Here is a 20453-nt window from a genome sequence, read left to right on the forward strand (position 1 = left end):
GAGAGAGAGAGAGAGAGAGAGAGAGAGAGAGAGAGAGAGAGATCTTAGAGCACCTCCCACCCCACCCCATACAGCCAGGGTAGGGGGTTTACACACAGTACAAGTGGGACTGGGGAGGATATTGCTGAGGGATGGGGGCTCTCACTCCGGATCAGCACCAAGATTCTCAGGCATCCACTGAGGAAGAGCTGTCTGAAGATCCCGCGTTCTCTGACTAGAGGTGAAAAGGTTTAGACAGCAGCAGCCCCCATCCACCTCCTGTGAGAGGAGAGGGAGGGGAGACAGGACCAGGGCCTGTCCAATACGGAGGCTGGGACCAGTCTGGGCATGCCAGGGAATGAAACAGCATCTCCTCCAGTGAGCAGGTCTGTGGTGGGCACATAGCCTGTCCAAGATCATCCCACACCCTCTGTGTTATATGGTATAAGCAAGTCTCTCCAAGGCCACACAGATGGAAGGTGCAGTACCTGGGTCTGATGGCAGAGGGCAGTGTATGCACAAAATACAGGCACAGGAGAGTTATTTTTCTTGCTTGGAAATTAGCAGCTGGTGACTGGATGGGAATATGTATCAATGAATAGACCCAGGTCCTCTGCCCTGCACTTAGACCATCTCAGCCAGGCCCCCGGGCACAGTCCTGCTGTAAATAGACTTGTCATGAGCCCGTCCACGGCCAGCAAACACAGAAGGCTTTACAAACACACATCAATAACTATTATAACAACTAACATTTATTGGCTGCAACTGTATTTCTTCCATTATCCCTTTTCACATTCTCAACTACCCTCTAAGGCCACAGTTCTCAACCTGTGGGTCGCGACCCCTTTGGGGGTCGAACGACCCTTTCACAGGGGTCACCTAAGACCATCGGAAAACAAAAAGATACTTACATGACGATTCATAACAGTAGCAAAGTTACAGTTATAGAGTAGCAACGAAAATAATTTTATGGTTGGGAGTCACCACAACATGAGGAACTGTATTAAGGGGTCGTGGCATTAGGAAGGTTGAGAACCGCTGCTCTAAGGTGAGAACTTTGACAGATAATGAGGTTATTGTGGCTGGTAGAGTGGACTGTGGAGTTGGACTGCGGTTCAAATCCCTACTCTGCCATTTACTAACTGTGTGACATTGGGTGGGTTATGTAGCCCTCTGAGCCCTAGTATCCTCAGTAGTGAGATGTGCACTATTATACTAACATCTATGACAATAATCCCTATCAGGTTGTTGGGGGAGTTAATTGAGTTGCAAAACAGTGCTGAGAACAGTACCTGGCATATAGGAAGCACTGGATAACGACCAGCTTATGTCAATGCTATTTTAAAAGGACAGGATCCTGCACTAGGCCACACCTAAACATCCATTAGAAGCACCGGGATTTGAAGCCAATATGCCGGACCCGGTGTGGGGGAGCATTTGCCTGAGATGGTGCTGGTTTATGCCTGTTGTCCGAGGATCTAGCTCAGCATGTGTCCAGAATAAGAGTCCCAGTTTGGTTGATAAATTATATAAACTGCATACATGTGGATGCATAGAAAACACAAATTTTTTTAACCCAAATGTGTTTCATCGTTCGTATGCCAAATCACCAGGACGTGCATGTACCTTGAGCGTTTTCTCTCTGGTGAAGGTAAGCTAGACTAAGCCACACATTCTTGTGGCAAATGCATGTTGAGTGCTGAGTGCGAGCCAGACTTGAGGACCGAGGAACAAGGGACTGTGAGGGGGCAGATATGTGTACAGCTAACATGACACCAGGAAAATAAAGCACCAGCTATATTATACTCATCAATAGTGGTGCGGGTGTGCGGGGCTGTGAGCAGAGCACTTAGCCATCCAGGCCTCCACTTGCTACCCTATAAAATGAAGGGACAGGGGGAGCTGTTGAGCCAGCAGCTCTAATGTTCCTTCTCATGTAATGCTTGATGGCTTAATGGAGTCCATCTGGAAGGACCAGAAAATGCATGAACAAGGGAGACCGCATTTTAGCTGGACCACGAAGGATGAGTGAGCTTTCAATAAATGAATGGGGCATGGGTTCCCGTGATGAAAAAATCATATTTATAAAGGTCTGTGGGTGTGAAAAGTCCTGGCCTGCTTGAAGAAAGACTGGAGTGTCCGGACAGGGAATAATGTGGGAGGGGAAGGGGTCATGGGCACCTTGAATTACCACTCTCAAATGAGGCTCATCCTTGGGAGGTGGTCTCGCCCTTGGGAAGTCTGGTCCTTAGCACCTTGATCAAGTCAACTGTGCTGATTCTGAGAAACGCGCGCGCGCGCACACACACCTAAAAGAGCACCTTTCTTACCCCGCTTAGTTTTTCTTCATAGCAGTAATCACTACTGACATCGTATTATATATTCCTTTGTTGGTTGCTTACTTTTACTCTTCCCACCAGGCTGTAAGCTCTCTGAGGACAGGGCCTGGGCCTGTTTGTTTACTGCGGTATTCCCAGTGCCCGAGCAATGCCTGGCTGACTAAGGAGTTTTTAGTGAGCCACTACTAGCTCCCCTGCTGATCCAGTGGTTAGGATTCGGCGCTCTCAGTGAGCCACTATTACATATACACAATAGATACAGAGGCATCCATAAACATATATACACGCAGGCCTCAAACTTTAGGCTGGAAAGGAATTGCCTGGAAGAAGTGGAAAGCGGGGCCATTGTGAGGGAACAGGATTAGGGAGGGGGGTCAGCAGGAGAGTGAAGAGGTGAAGAAAAAGGACTGACCACTCTCGCAATGAGAGGCAATTAGTATGGGACACTGGGTGCCTTTGAGAACCAGATCGAAAATGGTGTGAGCCTCCCATAATGGGGTGATGATGTCTGTCTCATAGGGCCAGTGTGTGGATTACGGACCCCGATGCACAGGAAGCCCTGTGCCTGTCCAGAGGCGCATCAGTAACAAGTCTCAGCCGTTTACCAGGAGCAGCTCTCACCCAATGCCTACCTGGCCAGAACAAGACAGCAAAAATCTATGTCAGGCCAGAGACTCAAAGGGAAGCAAGAAGTAGACCAAGAAAAGTTAGATGGTATGATGCAGATGTTGACATCTTGGGCAACAGATTGACAATGAGAATCAAATGACATTGAGCGTTTATTGCAGGTGAAGCAGAGAACTGGGCACAACCCCAACCAGAGGACACAGAGAGCCCCTTGGCGGTGAAGACCCAAGAAAGGCACATGGGGACAGAGGGGCTGCCACCTGGTTGCAAGGAAGCATCCTGCGTATGTGAGTTATCTCTGCATTTGGGGCAGTGACCCAATGAAAGGTGGCCAAGGAGGAGGTCACCAAGCACCCATGACTGGACTTCCCTATACAGGAGAATCACCCCCCGCTGAGGACAATAGTGAGAGGGGAGGGGACTGGGATCGCGGTTACAGGGACAACACCTCCTGACTTGGGAAGGGGCCCCAGGGAGGAAAGGAGGTGGATGGGTTCTGCAGCCTTCTGCCTTTCATCTGGAGGCCTTCTTTTTGGTTGCACAGCTGCTGCCGGAGGTTTTGGTAAGTGGATCCTTGAACTCGCTGCCACAGGTGCCTTTGGTTTTGACGTCTGCCGCCCCGGGTTTGTAGCTGTAACTGCTTGAGGAGCCAAAGCCCACGCTGAAGCCAGCCCCTCCTGCCCCAGCTCCGGTGTTGCTGATGACAGCTGGAATAGGTAAGAGAAGACCCCAGCCCTGTCAGTCCTCCTGGGGCTTCCTGGCCACTCCCTTAGTTCTCTCCCCTGTGGTGGCTTCACGTGGAGATAGAGTCTCTCTGTTGTGTATTTTTAGTTTACTTGGAGATTTTAATCAGCACTGGTCATTTTTCATGTACTTGGCCCCATGTATTTGACCTTTTCCTACTAGTCTGTGTTAATCTACCACTATCAGACTTGAAGCTTCCCAAGCTCTAGCAGTGAATTTCCCCACAGGTTGGGCCTTACGGAGGCTTCAGGTGCTGCTGCTGAAGAAAAGGGCTGCCTCTCCTATGACAGCCCCTCCACAGCACTCTCATTAGCTTTTAAATCTGGAAGAGGTGATTTCAGCTCTTTTTCATCATTCCCCTTTCAGGTTCCCTTCAATAACCTCTTACTGAAATTCAGGGCCTTTATTTTGTCTAGCTTCAGTAGAAACAGAATGTAGTCATTAAGCATTATTCTTACAATCGGCTCTTGGATTATACACTCTTGAGCATCATTTGATCTCTCTACAGGTTATTCATTTGTATTTCATGACATTATTTTTCTCCATCCTTTGCTTCTCCTTGATGACTAAAGCCAGCTTCCTCTTTGTGCCCCTAAGTCTCCCCTGAACCCACGCTGGTATTCTGACTTCTCTTTGGTGTCATGGAATTAGAGGAGCTTAGACTCATAGTAGGTGACCAAGGGCAGAACAGGGTCCTGTAGGTACTTACAGATGCTCACGGAATTTGGATATTCACCAGACATCCTAAAGAGGAAGAAGGAAAACAGATAAGCCCTCCGTTTACCATCACCCCCATCTATCCAGAGAGTCTCCTCTGTGCATTAGCTTCTCCTCTTAGCATGTCCCACTTTCCACCCCATCCCGGCTTCCTTTCTTCCCATACTCCTCAGCGGGACCTCTCAAGAAATGGAGAACCAAGGTGAAAAATCTGCTACAAGGAGTCAGCTCTCCATCAAAGTGGCTTTGGGATTATCTGATGTGTGGAATATTTGTGCCTCTGCTTCCCTCTAGTTATCCCCTTGGTCTTAGGCAATTAAGAGGAATGAACTCACATCCTCACTGGGCCCCCAGCTTTGCCAGAGCAACCTTGAACTTACATGATTCTTGGAGGCCATTTGCCTCTCCCTCCACCCACCTTTAAGAAAGCATCATGAAGGGTCCAGGGATGCTCTGTTTCTCAAATATTGCTGACGTTAATGCTTCCTCTTTTACCACCTCTTTGGGATTTTTTTATAACTTAGTTCTTCTTGTTGTCTAACTGGTCTTTTCTACTGCACCATGTCAAGCCCACTTTCTATAAAGTTTTACTTCATTAGGAACTGAACAGACCTAAACTGTTTGCTTTCAATCTTCCTACTAAGGTGGAGAGATAACTGCTCCAGACAAAAGATATCTGGTCCTCTCACCGGCTCTCCTCGCCCTCCAGCAGCTTGCGGTAGGTGGCGATCTCCACGTCCAGGGCCAGCTTTGTGCTCATCAGCTCCTGGTACTCGCGCAACATCCGGGCCAGCTCATCCTTGGCCTGGTGCAAGGCGGCCTCCAGCTCGTCCAGCTTGGCCCGAGCATCCTTCAGGGCACAGTCGCCCCGCTGCTCAGCATCAGCGATGGCCGTCTCCAGGTTGGAGCACTGAGGAGCAAACAGAAGGAGCGCTTTGAATCAGAGCTCAGTTCTGAGATCCTACTCTCCTCATTTGGTCTTGACTGATACTAAATGCTCTGAGGTCCTCCTGGTTTCTCCATCTTTAGACATTTAGAGGGGAGCTTGCCCTCGGTTCACCCTAACTCGTGCTGTGGCATGTGCAGGTAGAGCATCCTTGTCATGGGAGAGAGGAGGGGAAGGACACTGAGAAAGTGGGCACCTGGGCACACGGAGCCTGCCCTCTCCCTCCCCGTCTGTAACATCAGCTATGAGATTCTAATGGCAGCCCTGAAAAGGCTCTGGGTAGCTGACCTTAATTCTGCCCCACAGTATAAAAGTTGTCTTGGGAGATCCTGTAAATTGTGGGGAAAAAATGGGGGAGGAATAAAGTTCCTAGTGATAAAATGTCTGTCCGATAAATCTGCCACACTGAGAGTCTGGCCTCCAAAATTCTGCAGGGAACCATGTTACATGGCAAAAGCCTTAAAAGATAACTGACAGAATTTTACAAGCTTCCAAAAATCACTTGCAGGAGCAAACTGCGTGTGAGTCTCTGTGGCATCCATGGGAAAGCTCTGGGGGGTGAGACAGGAGAGCTTCCTGAGCCTGTTAGTCTTAGGTGTGTATTCCTGGCACGTGGGTGAGGTGTTGGTGGGACCTACATATCTGGCTTCTCTTTCTAGTGCGTCCCCTTCCTCTGGAATCACAATTTGCTTCATCCCAAGGAGAGAGCTGATCCTGAGGCCAGATGGAATTCTAGAGTGTTGTCCAGCTGGCATCACCGTCCTCTGCCAGGCAGGGCCCCAGCCAAGCAAACATTTGCAGCTTTTCGGGTGAGTGGCTCACAGCCTCAGCAGAAACACCCAGGACCAAGCTTTCCGACCGGAGAAAACCATGTCCCGTCCTCGGAACAGGGAAGGGCAAACACAAAGCAGAGCCCCGGGCCAAGGCTAGGGTGAGAGGCTCTTTCTTCCCCACTCTTCTCTCAAATCCACTGCTTGCCCTCCCTCCAGCACAGATTCATCACGTGAATTCTCCCAGTGCCTCCCTTTTACCTACTGAATCATTCTAAACCCCACTGCCTGGTTTTGAAGGTGCCCATAATCCACCCGTTCCTACCCAGGGGTGTCCTGCTTTCTGTCACCCTACCCTTGCGTACCTTCTGCTCGTGGTCCACACCTCTCCTCCCTACACACATGCCACGCACATGCTCACCTCGGGTCCACTGCTCCTGCTGGCTCCCTCTCTACCTACCCTACCCCTCTCTTTTCTGCCTCCATCCCAGTGGAATCCCACCTCCTACAAGCAGCTCCAGCCCCTCGGAACTCTTCCAGCACTTAGGGGGCATGCTGCACAGTGGGTGGAGGCTTTGTCCTTCCATACGGGCTCAGACTGTTCTCTCCTGATGAGTTTAAATGCCCAAAGGAGCGACCCTTTTCCATATTTGGTCCTGGACAGCTTGGTGCTCAATATGACCTGTTAGCGCACATTGTGTAGAACCCACCTGCTTCTTCACACTCCCTATCTCTGAGCGGAGCCTCTGGATGAGCCGATTGAGCTCTGAGATTTCAGCCTTGGTGAGTTTGAGGTCATCCCCATGCTGGCCCGCTGTGACCTGCAGCTCCTGGATCTGAGGTTGGGGGATGAGAGAAAAGGGTCACAGGACAGCTAAGCATTCACCACTTACGGGTGTTCAGCATGAGGGGGGAGGGCCACATGCTGTTCTCATTATTCAAGCAGTGTAGACACAAGTGAAGAAAGGAGGAGGGACAGAGAGAGAGAGAGAGAAAGGGAAGGAGAGAGGGAAGGAGTAGCGGGGAGAAAGATAACACTTTCCTTCTGGGTAAGAAGGCCCTGCCCCGGTTCAGCAGAATCCTTGGGTTCTTAAATGTGAGAACTTTGGTGGAGTTTGAATTTCCTGTCCTTATTTTAACAAACTCGGAAACAAGAAGAAAAACCAAGATATCTGGATTACCCTCAGAAATGGTGTCAGAGTCTTATCAGGGCTGTGGCTGGTGTGGTTTCTGCTGTTAGCGAGGGCCATGGCAGGGAAAAAGCTAAGGCCCATACATGTCCCCAGCACATGCCAAGACTGTGGTTGCCCTCCCTGGACCATGGGGAGGCATTTCCACAAGCCCAACTCCAAAATGAAGGAGGCCTCCATCAAGCCTAAATATACATGCATGCACACACATAAGCACATACATGCATTCATGCACACCTGATGAGAGGGCAGCAGCTGTGGTCATTGGGCCTTAGCACACCAGGCACACAGCTCACCTTGCTCTGGTACAGGGCCTCGGCCTCGGCCTTGCTCTTCAGGGCAATCTCCTCATACTGGGCCCGGACCTCATCGATGATGCTGTCCAGGTCCAGGTCCCGGTTGTTGTCCATGGACAGGATGACAGATGTGTCACTAATGTGGGACTGGATCTGAGCGATCTCCTGGGGGAAAGTTAGGGGGGTGGAGCCAGTTAGAGGGTCTTCGTGAGGGGAGCACATCCCCTGATCCTCCCTGGAAAACCCCTCACTGCCCTTTCTGCCCTCCTTCAGCAGGGCCCACCAGTGCCAGTGCCTGCTGGGTGTGAGATGCACGCATCAACCTTTCAGCCCATGTGGGACCACCCTCTCCATCATGCACTCAGGACTGCTCCCACCCTCCCACCCCTATTCCACATTCTGCAGCAACGGCCACCCTTCACACACAGAATCAAGTCTGAACTCCTTACATGGCACTCAGAGTCCTCTAGGGAGTCACCAATGACCTTCCCTTCTCCAGGCCCCTCGTGCTTTAGCACAGCTCAGGCCTCTGCATCTTCACTTGTTCTGCTCCTTCAGACTGGAGAATCAGGCCCTTTGAGCATCAGCACCCATGGAGATCTCCCCATCTTTTTCCAGGAGCCTTCCCTGACAGCTCAGGTGGAGCTCACCATTCACTTTGCTCTCTGAAAGCTCATCTACATGCTGTCTTTCCTACCAGACTGGGAATTTTTGGAGGACAGGAATCATTTCTTCTCCATCATGGTCTCCTCAAAGCTCACCTCATCACTCAGCGCATAGTAGGGCTTTAGCAACTGTCAGTTGCACTGAATTAAAAGGCTTCTCTGCCAGCCTTTGGTCCATACCATCTGGCCCAAGGGCCAGAAGCTACTTGTAAGAGGGTCAGACCACACAAGGAGGTCAGCAAGGTCCTTACCCCTTCATAGAGGCACTTGAAGAATTTGATCTCATCTGTCAAGGAGTCCACCTTGGCCTGGAGCTCCACCTTGTTCATGTAGGCAGCATCTACATCCTGGGGAACACAGAGAGTGGCCAGCTCCCCTCCCGCCCTCGTTCCCGCCTTCCCTCCTCTTCACCCGGCCACAAGGAGAACAAACCAGCTAATGTGCAGTGCAGTGGTGCACCACAAGGGTGGCATATGCCTGGATTTTAAGCTGGCAGATTCTGGGAGCAGCATGCATCTCAGGCAAGGGATTTGGAGAGAAGATCTGGGAAATTAGAATCCCAGGCTCCCCTGCCCAAGGGACTGAGGGACCCCCCGGGTCTCTTTTTCCTCAGCCTACAAACATCACTGAGCCAGGTGCTCAGGGAGCCCTCTAGGCTTCCACCACCACCGGCTGCTCCCCTTACCTTCTTGAGCACCACAAACTCATTCTCAGCAGCTGTGCGTCTGTTAATCTCCGTCTCATACCTGCATGGGGCAAGACAAAGCGGGGAGAGAGCATGGCCATTGGGATAATTCAGTCCTACAAATGCTCACTAAGCAGTTAGTGATCACCTCTGTGTCAAGAGCTGCAGGGCAGTGGCCTACAAACTGAGGTTCATGCATCAACTTCCTCACAGGGATGTGACAAGAACAGGTTTAAAGAAACCAGTTTCCAGTTCCTTAGTTCATATGCAGTCTGGGAATCCACCCGGGAGGAAGATGTCATGCCGTTCCTTTCACAACTACCCCCTCCCCTAGACAGCAGACAGCACCTCTCCACCACCTGGCACCTTAGTACAGAACATTGGCCCAGCGTGCAAAATCGCCCAGGCACCAAACAAAACACTATCCCACCATCACGCTGTATGTTATACCTGTTTCTGCTACATATTTCTGCTCCAGGTCAAGCAAGATCTTGGAAATAGGTGTTTGGATGGGGCTAAGATGTTCTTAATACAGGTATATTGTGGATTGGGGAAGTAAGAATATTGATCATTTCACTTAGACACTTCACTATACCACCCCTCACTGTTGTCAAAGAATGTATCACAGGGCATTTGTGAGAGCAAACAAAATAGAGCATTGGAAAAAAATAATTATTGCTGGAAAGTGGCTTTTTTAATATGCTTTAACATGAGCAAATCTTTTCAGCTTTTTACTCCTTCCTAAAGCAACATGTCACTAATTGCCAAGGGGGCGGGGAAAGCCTTGTTGAATGGCTGAAGTAGTACAAGTTAGTGAAGTGGGTTATTTAAAACGGGACTGGGACATTTTTTGAGACTGCCAGGTTTTTCTAGTTACCCTGGATAAAACATACAAAAAACAGTTTATATGATTTGTCTCAGATTCCATGTGTTATTATTCAAAAGGTAATTGAAAACTTCTTTTTATCCAATCATAGTATGAAATAGTTGTTTCTATTACAATCCATCTTTATCTCATATTACCTTAGTAAATATTCAACTTATCTTCCTCCTAGTAACAGAAATAAAAGCATATGCTAGCTGCAGACCAATTAGTTTTTAGCAGTTTACATCTCTCTGTTTCCTAAAACACATAGAAGAAGTTTGAACATAATGGCTATCAAAATTAAAGACATTCACTTGTTATAAATACTTTTTCCTTATTTACTCCTAGAAATCAAAAACCAGAGTTCAGTAAAAACACACACACATTTACAATGAGAAACAATACATTTTGTGGTACTATTGACTTTATAAATAACTTATAATTTTAAAAATACATTACAATGCATAATTAAAAGTTAAAAGACAACAAAGTACATATTGATTTATCTTGTTTTTGAAAATAGATGTATTAATTACATTAAATCTATGTCACTTTAGTCTTGAAAGTTTTCCATAACCTACTGTACAAGATGTAGTCCTTAGTTTATTGCTGAGTGGATTTTATAATAGTCCCCAAAGTGCATATTCATATTTTCACTTGAATTTAAAAATAAAGCCAGACTTTTTCTAACAGAAAGCAACTCTTTACTTCCCTGGTTTGACAACTTTTGTTGTCAATGCTTTCCAATTAAACTAGATGGCAGACAGATGTTTTCTATAAAGGAATAAGCTAAACCTGCAGCCCTAAAGTTTTGGAAATGTGCATGTGTGTGCACATATATAAAAAGTGGAATTAAAACATTATTTTAAAAAATAAAGAACTGGCAAAGGTGTACTGAATACTAACAATGATTTTACATTCTCAGTCCTTTCTGGTCTGTTGGATTAGGCATGATGTCCTTAGGGACAGAGTACGTTGTACAAACAGTGGTTATCGGGTCAGTCTTGGTAAAATTGTTGTTGAGAAACTTCCCACAGATTTGGAAGATAAATGACTTTATTGACTAGGAAACAAATCCTTTTTCCAAGTCAGGTGTTTTTCAATTTTTGCTCTCAACAGAAAGAAAGAGGGAACTAAGTTGTCAGCTGACAGCTTCTTAAAAAATGATCTTTAGTAATGAGTCATACTGTGATTTTGACACACTATCATTCATATATGAAATGTGGGATATTTTATAGGCACTGAGAAGAAATCAAGGAACAAAACAAACAAATATCACTGCCTTCATGGAGCAGAGAGAGAGAAACAACAAACATAACAAGTAAATTATATAGCATGTTAGAAAATAAGTACTATGAGAGAAAGAAAAAGCAGGAAAACTGGAAAGGCTTTCAAAGAACTGAGTAACACTTCTCTTGCAAAAGTCCCTCCATTGTTGTACAGCTGAAACTAATTCTAAAAAATGTGTATCTCATAATAAAAAATAATTTAATAAAAAAACAAAACAAAACAAAAAAACCTATTCGAATGAACAAAGCTTCCCAGCACTTAGGTAAGAATGGAAAAGAATCCTGTCTCATTCTAGCAAGAATCAATATGCATGCGTGAATGACTAAGCCACTTGGGGCAAAACAAATCTTCCCCATTCAACTCGTTAAAAAATGTATTTCCAAATTATTTTTTACTTTTTATGTTTAATAATTATTTAACAATATTAGTAACACATCTTGTTGTTTGGATAACTCAGCCCAGAATAAATCTTTAGACACTTAAAAACTTATCACAAGAAGTACATTTTCTGAACCTTCAAGTTACACACAGATTTTGTGGCAGCTGGGGCGATCAACAAAAGACTTTAAGGCATAAACTATATTACATTGGAACAAAATTATGTGAGGAAAGTGGCGTAAAAATGGGAGTTCAAATGAAGAAAGGATCAAGGTAAAGTTTATGATTTTTAAAGCAGAGCTTCTTCATTAACTTTTTAGATGAATGATGGACAGTGGGTATTAAACTGTTGTGGCAATTGGATACAATTAAACAAGTTAATGTAACCTTTATCATTTTAAATGGCAATATATACAATATGCTTAAATTATGTCCTTTGCAACTACTTAAATTTATGATAAAAAATTTTATGTCAACTTTTTTTAAATTGCGTGATTTTTTAAATTGTGAGTACTTAAAAATTATTTTATAGTGTCTATGAGAAAAATCTTGACCACTGCCAGAGTATACAGTGGTGCTTAAGACACACACACTGCCTATTCTCTAGAATTTCATAGTTTTACAGAATGGTAAATGCACTCAAAATTCTAACACAAGGATGACTTATAATTAAGATCTCTTATGATATATCGTAAGAGAGGTACAAAAAAGTGGCTGAGGACCCACGGGGGCAGAGATTAGTGATAAAATTAATATTAAAAAATAATAAATGCAGCTAATATTTCTTACCCTTTACTACAGGCTAAACATTGTATTAATGTCTCCACATACATTATTTTATTTAATCCCCACAACAACCCTATAAAGTAGGTTCTATTATTATCTCCCCATTTTATAAATGAGGCAGCGAGTTGCCTGAAGTCACAAAGCTAGTTAATAGTGATGGTAGGATCCAAATGCAAGACTTCTGACATCAGGGACACGATGCCTTACATGTGCCTTAGGTTCTTTTGGGAGCTGTTAATAGATTACTATCTGGCTTTACCCTCTCAACTGCTTTTGTAGGTGGCAAAACAGGTATCAGTATCTGATTTTCATAAGCATTAAAACTGAAGTTCACAGAGGATTAAGAGTGACCCATGGTCACTCAACTAGTGATTGGTGATTCTATAACACCTGGCCATTCCTTTCCAAAAGGCCCAGAGACAGCACAGCCTCCAGATGCCTCTGACCTAAACACCTGGCCTATGCCAGCCGCCCTTTCTTCTTCTCAGAATCCTGCTCAGATCTCCATCAGGCTCCCATGTCCCCATCATAATTTCTCTCGGTTCACACTGGGTTCATTTCCACTGATTAGGAGCTATCTGGAAGTACTCTTTAAGCCAGTCCCCACAATCTGTGTGCTTTCAGAGGTCAGAGACCATGTCGCCTCTTCCCTCAGGATCTCCATAAAGGGCTCAGGCCAGAGTTCTGCCTGGGGGGGTGGGGGTGGGGGGCACTTTAGAATAGATGGACCGGCAGCTCAAACATGGAACAAGAAAAATTACCCAGCTCTGACCACCTCCACCCCTTGAATTATGGCAGAAGTCATCAATTTCAAGAAATCCTGGCACCTGGAAGCAAACTGCCCAAATATCAGATCACACTGAGCCCAGATGTATCGCTCTCTCCCCATTGGCTCCACCTGGGGGGAGAAAGGCTCTCTGGTTCCAAGTACATTCTCAATTATTCTCTTTAATGGTGGCATTCACCAGCACAGATATGCCTCCTGGATCTCTCTCCCTCCCCTATGGGAAAGGAAATTGCAATGGGATCAGCAAAAGATCTAAGAAGGCAAAAAAGCTGGCCCCAAATCAAAACCTCATCTGCAATCCAGACCCTCCCGGGGCATATTCTTTGTCTCTCCACTCACCTCTTCTTGTAGTCCTCCACCAAATCCTGCATGTTCCTCAGCTCCGAGTCCAGCCTCACTCTATCCCCAGACAGTGTCTCCAGCTGCTTCCGCAGGGTGCTGATGTAGCCCTCGAACACAGGCTCCAGGTTCTTCCTGCAGCTGTTCACGTCCAGCTGCTGCAGCAGGTTCCACTTGGTCTCCAGCACCTGGTTCTGCTGCTCCAGGAACCGCACCTGGAACCAAAAGGTGGTCACAGCCCAGAATCCCCCATGCTGTTGCCTCTCATGAGTGGGAAGGAGACCCCAGAAATCAGATGCAGTCATCCTGGGATGGGGGTGGGGGACAGGAAAGATCAAGGCTCATCAGGGAATGAATTCGGCCAGGAGAACATGCCCATCTGGGTCTCCAGGACAAGAAAGATCCAGTTTAGTGTGATTTGGATCAAAGAGCTGTGCAAATTTGGATTCTTCATTTGCATAAAAATAGACCAATCAGGAACCAGGGTGGGAACTTTATCTATAAAAGGTAGCCTCCCCTTTGTCTTAATGGAACACACTTTGGTTTCCACCAGAGGCTGCATTTCCCAATTTGCAAACTGTTTACCTGACTAAAGTTTCTCCTTTTTCCACAAAAAAAAAAAGAAAAGAAAGAAAGATCCAGTCTACAAGACAGTGGGAAGTGGCTTACGCAATGCTAAAACTGCCACTGAGTTATGTGATTGAGGAAGCTTCTTTTGCTCTAAATGCTGGTATTTTCAGAGAGAAGGGAAGTGGGAAGCAGGGGAGAAACAGTGATGAGGGGGATGGCACTGGAGAATCATTCTGGTGGGTAGCACATTCTTTCTTATGTGCAGCCTAAGTGGCTCTTGGTTTGTTTGTTTCTTTGGTTTTCAAAGCGGGTTACCACATCTTTCCAAGGTTCCTTCCTACTTGACCAAAAGTTTCACGTTTTTGGACTAAATAAACTCAGGCACTCTGCTCACCAGCATTTCTCTTCTCACCTATCTTTTCAGCTTGAGGGAGAGAAGGAAATATGTTATGGAAGAACAGACTTAGAGGAAGAAAATGACCCCTGTCCTCTGGAAGAGCAGCTCTGTGTCTTCCACCCTGTCCTCTCCCCTCCAACTACCTCCCTTCCTCTTCCCAAGCCTAGTGGTGAGGGACACAGTCTACAGCTGCCTGTTCTATCAATGGGGGCACATTTCTTAGCCTCCCTCTGTCTTAATTTCCTCATCTGCAAGGCAGAATGGGAACAGGATCATGGGTTGCGAGGCGATAAACGAGAATCACTTGGGACAGCACCAGGCACTGAGAACATCAGCTATTGTTAGTATTATGTCCCCTTCTCACTCAGGGTCTTCTGCCCAAGGTGGGGACAAGAGAAGCCCATTCCTTGTCTCTGCCCATTCATTGGGGCCACGGTCTCTGAATCTCTGAGACATCTTCCCTGTTACCCCAATTTCTGGGCATCCCACACACACACACATACAATACACACGTGTAATTTGACATGTCCTCCTCTATATCATCTCCCTTCACGCCCACCTTTCCATTTTCTGGCCCTTTTCTCTAACTTCTAGAAACCTTCCTGGCTTACACCTTTATCCCACTTCCTACCTTCCAAGTCCTTTCCCATTCACCAAACAAGCTTCAAGTCCTGTGACACCTGCTGGCCTGCATTCCTCTAGTGCCCCTGTCCTGAATGTGTGTCCCCATCTCCTTGTCTGACATTGAGAGCCTTCAAAGGGCCCATTCCATGCATCTCCTGTCCCTGATGCCCCTTCCCCCATCCCTTCCCAGGATCTTCTCCTGTAAACATCCAACTCACCCTCATTACAAACCTACTAGGTAAGAGCTATTTTTGTGCCCATTTTAAAGATGAAGAAAGGGAGGCTCAGAGAGATAACTAACTCGTCTCAGTTCCCACGCAGCTGTCAAGTGGCAGAGCGAGCACCCTTGTGTACAGTGGTCACCAATGCAGGGACAGATGCTCCAGGACCCACCTTGTCAATAAAGGAGGCGAACTTGTTGTTCAGCGCCTTGATCTGCTCCCGCTCCTGTGCACGCACTTTCTGTATCTTGGGATCCAGCTCCACATTGAGGGGGGCCAGGAGGTTCTTGTTGACAGTGACCTGAGGGATGCCACCTGGTGGACACACCGATGGACAGGCGGGCCCCAGGCCGGCGCTGCCAAAGACGGTGCCCACGAAGCCCCCCAAGCGGCCGCCGGTTCCTGCGCAGTGGCCCAGCGCGAAGGCAGAGCCCCGCCCTGCCAAGGCGCTCAGGGCCAGGCGGCGGCCACCCCCCAGGCTGAAGAGACTCTTGCTGCCAAAGGCAGCTGTGCTCTTGACTCCAGCCCTGAACGAGGCTGAGCTGCTGCTGACCCGGCCAGAGATGACAGCAGAGCAACCACTGAAGCCGAGGCGCTCCCCGCCAGGGTAGGGGTGTAGCTGGCGGCTCATGGTTTCGAGGATGTGCTGCCCAGTGATGCGGGAGGCAGAAGAGGGCTCAGAGGGCAGCTGGACTTTCCGCCCTCGCTCACCCCTTAAATAGCCGAGATCAGGCGGGACGGGCTGGAGTCAGCCTAATTTGTAGGTCAGGAAAATCATTTGGGCCACATGGGGCCTCTTGGGTTCTTCATTTAGGAAATTACCACCCCTCGCTGAGATTTTTGTCTCTTCCTCCCTGACTCCCCATGAATCCCCTATAAAGTAGCCCAGAACCTTGCATTTGCTTTGCTTGCCTCCTGCATTATAATAATTTGGCTGCCTTATCTCCACTTGCTGCCCTCCAATTACTGGGGTTATCACTGACAAGATCTCCAGTGGAAGCTTTCAGTGGGTCTGGCCTCTGTAGGTGTGTGGGGGAAAGGGGAAGGTACAGGGAAGCAGATGTCCAGGCTGGTCCTGCTTCAGAAGGACATGACCAGGGTCAAGACTATCCCAGAGAATTGTCCTTAGCCTGTCCCCTGATGCTTCCTCAGGCTTCTGGGTGAGGATGGCTCTGCCCTGAGTACTGGAAAGGGGTTGGGAGAGTGGAGACTTCTGGCCTACCTGCAAGGAACTCTCAGTATGCTGGGGGAAGCAGGATACAGTGACAGACTTAAGGTCACTGAGAGCTCTGGTCACATGTGCGGGGGATGTCTGGACCGGAGCTGAAAGTTTTCTCCAGAAAAGTTTTTCTAGAATAAGAGCAGGGAGATACTAGCGGGGATGGCAGGAAGAAGGCCTGGGGAGATGGCATGAGAAAGCCTTAGGAAGATGGTCTTTCCTGAGGTTTGGGAGGTTTTTTTGTTTTTGTTTTTTTCTTTAATAACAGAAGAGGATCATTCATCCAATCCAAGGAACCTGTGATCAGGACATTTGCTTCCCTGGCATCACTGATTCTGGATCGATATGTGACCAACTATTAGGAACATGTCAAAAAGAGCTAAAGAAGACACTCCTGATCTGAAAGTTAAGAACCAGATTCTAGAACTTCGTTCTGTATAAGCTCAGGAGTATCTTTCTTCACTCTAAACCCAATTTCCTTTCCTCCAACTAACTTGCCTCCAATTCTCCTCTTCTCTGAGAAAGAACCCCTTCCTGTACTGCTCCTCAGGCACCCAGGTGGGGTTCCACTCTACATTTCAGTTTGAGTCCTGGGTATGTGTCCCGTTTCCACCATCAGATTGACAGGTCCCCCTGGATTGACCCTTCCCTCGTTTGCTCCCCCTACGTTCAACCCAGACCTTGGCACCAGGGACATTTAGGGAAAATGTGAAACTTACTGGTGCTTAGGACAGGCTCATTGCTGTACCCTCAGTTATACCCTGGAGCCTGGGTTCCCCTAGGGGCCTTCATGGTGTGGCCAGATGGTAGCTGGGGTAATTGTCTGACACAGCCTCCAATGAACCAATCACAGAGCATAATAACAACCAAGGTGTTTACCCCACAGGGAACAAGGCTCTGGGGACATCAGGGAGTGATAGAGATGGCGCCAGCCACAAATGATCAGGTAGGAGTCTGGGGAACAGGGTGGGCTCTTTGTGCTGCCTAAGAGATGTTATGGTCCATTCCCTCTGAAGAGAAGAGGGACAATGTCAGTGTGGCTGGGTGACCGGCAGGCCCCTCAAGAAGCACAAGATTAGGTTTCCATTATTTCATGAGATTTCTTCCCTCGCCCCATAATTTTAGCCAGTTTGTTTTTTTTCTGCAAGCACAAAAAAAAAAAGTTGATTAATTCTGGTCATTGATAATAGAAAAGTAAGAAAAGGATTTAAATTGAAACAGGAGAAACTTACATAGGATTGGCTGTCAAAGTAAGCCTCTGAAATCTCCTTTTTTCTGGAAACTTTCTAAGAAGCTGAGGCACCATCCCTCTGGGACCATGCCACTTCTGCCCAGGGTTAGGGAACAGATAAGGTGACCTTTTTTTATCTTCCCATGAGGGGTTGACTGGCTGGATGAATCAGGAATTCCTCAACCCCCGGGCTTACCTTGCTAACAGATTATTCGGAGACAGAAGTGACACATCCAGGTTTCAGAGGCATCAGATGTGTGGGCATGTGGGCAGATCAAAAGGTGGGTAAGGCCCAGGAGGAGGAGTTCTCATTGCATCTGCCTCTGACAGCAGCTTACTGTGTCACCCCGGGCTGTGGTGACCACCTCTGCCATTAGTTCTGGGTGAAAGCAACCCTTAGATAGGTAGACGAGGGCAGAAACATCGTCCTCTGATACCAGAACCTCAGGATTTTCAAATGTGTCACCGATTACACTGGGTCTCTTCTGCCCTGGACTAGCTCTTGGGAAATTATTATGTATTATGTAGGAAAAATGTGTGTGAATGGGCTCCATGATAGCTTAAAAAAAAAAAAAGGTTAAGCAGGCAAGTTACTGCAAGATTTTAGATCCATTAATTCTGCTCCACCAAAGGGTGATACCCACCTCAGTGTTTTCCACACACAGTGACTGGGAAGTGGGATTATGAATAAGGTTTATGTTTTTCTACTTTTTAATATTTTTGAATTTTCTAATGAACATATGTTTATAAATGAGTTCTTTAAAAAAAAACTAGAGAAGAAAAGGGAGGAAGGCTGATTGAGTATCAGAAATAAAGTACTGTTTATGTCAAAAAAAAAAAACCAACCTCAGCGGGGCCGGCTGAGTGGCGCATTGGTTAAGAGCTGGCTTGGGACACCAGAGGGCCCCGGTTCGGATCCCACATATGAGGGCCAGTGGCGCTGCCCTCTACAGCTAAGATGCTGAACAACAGCTCAACCTGGAGCTGGGCTGCCATGAGTCGCCGGCTACGGCAGGTGGGTTGCTATGGGCTACCGTGTGTAGCCAGCATCCACCGTGAGCGGCTGTCCAGAAGCTGGCGACTGATCTGCCTCGCCCGGGAAGAGCGCAATGATGGTGCCAACTTGGGCCAGTGAAGCAACGTCCTCCACAACTAGACTGAAGAACAAAAGGACAGCAACTTGTCTGTTCCCCTTCCCCCAATTCCCCAATAAAAAATAAAAAAAAAACCTCAGTGCTTTTCAAACCTTTTTTTGACCATGGAGCCCTCCTTCTCTTTGGCCAAATAATATAGGAACCAGAATTTCAAGGAATGTACTTTAAGAAGCACTGAACAAGTTATCTCCGTTTCACAATTAAATCAACTTTAAATTTCCCAAACTCAAACAGACTTACATCATCTCCTAAAAACATGAAGGAGATCTAAGTATAATAAGTGTACCATGCAACCTGATCTGGTTTATGGCAATATGCCCAGGGTTACATTGTCAAAACCAAAGAGAGGGTTTTTGTCTGGGCTAGAGAGCATCACCCCAGCACTGCTCAAGGAAGAAAGATTTCTCAGGCTGGTGTCCCATGTCAGTATCTACCCTGAGGACGGTTATTTGGTGAGACTGCCAGTGCTCACCAAATGTCCTGGCTCTCCTCCTCATTTCTCAGCCACCTTTGGGGTTTAGTGGGAGCTTGGGGCCATGTTAGCCGGTTAAATGCGAGTGGCATTCAAGTGTGTCACTTCTAGGTTGGGGCAGTTAATAAATAGCCCATGGGCCCCCTCCGTCTCTCTTCCCCCCCATCCCAATAACCTTGCGAGTCACGTGTGCCATGTGGCAGGGCTATAAGACAGAAGAGCCGAGGTCCCTGAGATACCCACTGGGAGAGCCATGTAGGAGATCTGCCCCAACCTGCCTTGGCCTGTGAGTGAGAAATAAACCTGTTTTGTGTTAGATTAAGCCACTGAGATTTCAGTGTTTGTCCGTTGAGGCAGTCAGCGTTAATTACCTGAATCCAAGCATAAAAAGTTGGATGGTAGAAGTATCTCTTAATAGCTAATTCTCTTTATCCTTAGTTCCTGTTCATCAAATAATCCTCTGATCACTATTAGGCCTCCTCTACTTCCCTTCTCACTTAAACCTCTTAAAAGAATAGTCTATCCTAGTAATACTAAGAGAGATGATAGTAACAATGGTTTAATAGCATACTATGTGCCAGTCACTGAATGAAATCATTTGTATACATTCTTTCGTTCCATTTTAATTCTCACGACAAGTTTATGAGGAACTACTATTATGAAGCCCTTTTTACAGATGAGGAAACTGAGGCTCATGGAGCAGAAGTATCTTGCCTAAGTCACACAGTAAGTAGCCAAAGAGAACTCAAACCTGGGTCCATGTGATGCCCAAGGTACTAGCTTCTCCCACAAGCTCTACAGCATTAAATCCCAGCTCCTTAGCCGACTTGAAAGGGCCTCGCTGATGTGGCTGCTGCCTGCCTCCCCAGCTCCAGGTACCACTGTGTCCTCCCTCCCCACTCACTGTACCTCCTTGGCCTTCCATCTCTCACCCCAGCAATGACGACCTATTGTCACCATGCTAGTGCCTCTGGCTGCAAAGCTCCTTCCCTTGTCTTGTCCATTAGTGAACTCCATCCTCTGAAAGCTCTGCACACATGTTGTCCCCCTTTGTCAGCCTTCTGGAGCCTCCCTGAAGTTCCCCCACTCTCCTCTCTGTTGCCTCAGTACCTTATTTTTTCACCAACATCTCAGGTTGAGGCAGTTATGTATTTGACCGTTA

The 20453-nt window shown here is 47.1% G+C and overlaps 2 protein-coding genes across 3 annotated transcripts in view; both read right to left on the reverse strand.

The window, feature by feature from the left end:
- LOC109391837 (keratin, type II cytoskeletal 5-like) overlaps window positions 1–20453 on the reverse strand; it is a 334229-nt gene that overhangs the window by 85262 nt on the left and 228514 nt on the right. The window lies entirely within an intron of this gene.
- Window positions 3459–15846, reverse strand: KRT72 (keratin 72). 2 transcript variants are annotated; one of them, XM_019659751.1, is made up of 9 exons: window positions 15388–15846; window positions 13404–13618; window positions 8959–9019; window positions 8525–8620; window positions 7609–7773; window positions 6833–6958; window positions 5096–5316; window positions 4399–4433; window positions 3459–3652 (listed from the first exon to the last, which is right to left on the reverse strand). In XM_019659751.1, exons 1-9 carry the CDS (start codon window positions 15844–15846, stop codon window positions 3459–3461), a joined length of 1572 nt encoding a protein of 523 aa, XP_019515296.1. The 2 variants fall into 2 exon arrangements, with proteins under 2 accessions (XP_019515296.1, XP_019515297.1); XM_019659752.1 differs by lacking the exon at window positions 6833–6958.

This window comes from Hipposideros armiger, unplaced genomic scaffold, assembly GCF_001890085.2.
Source record: "Hipposideros armiger isolate ML-2016 unplaced genomic scaffold, ASM189008v1 scaffold_303, whole genome shotgun sequence".
In the NCBI taxonomy this organism is placed as follows: Eukaryota; Metazoa; Chordata; class Mammalia; order Chiroptera; family Hipposideridae; genus Hipposideros; species Hipposideros armiger.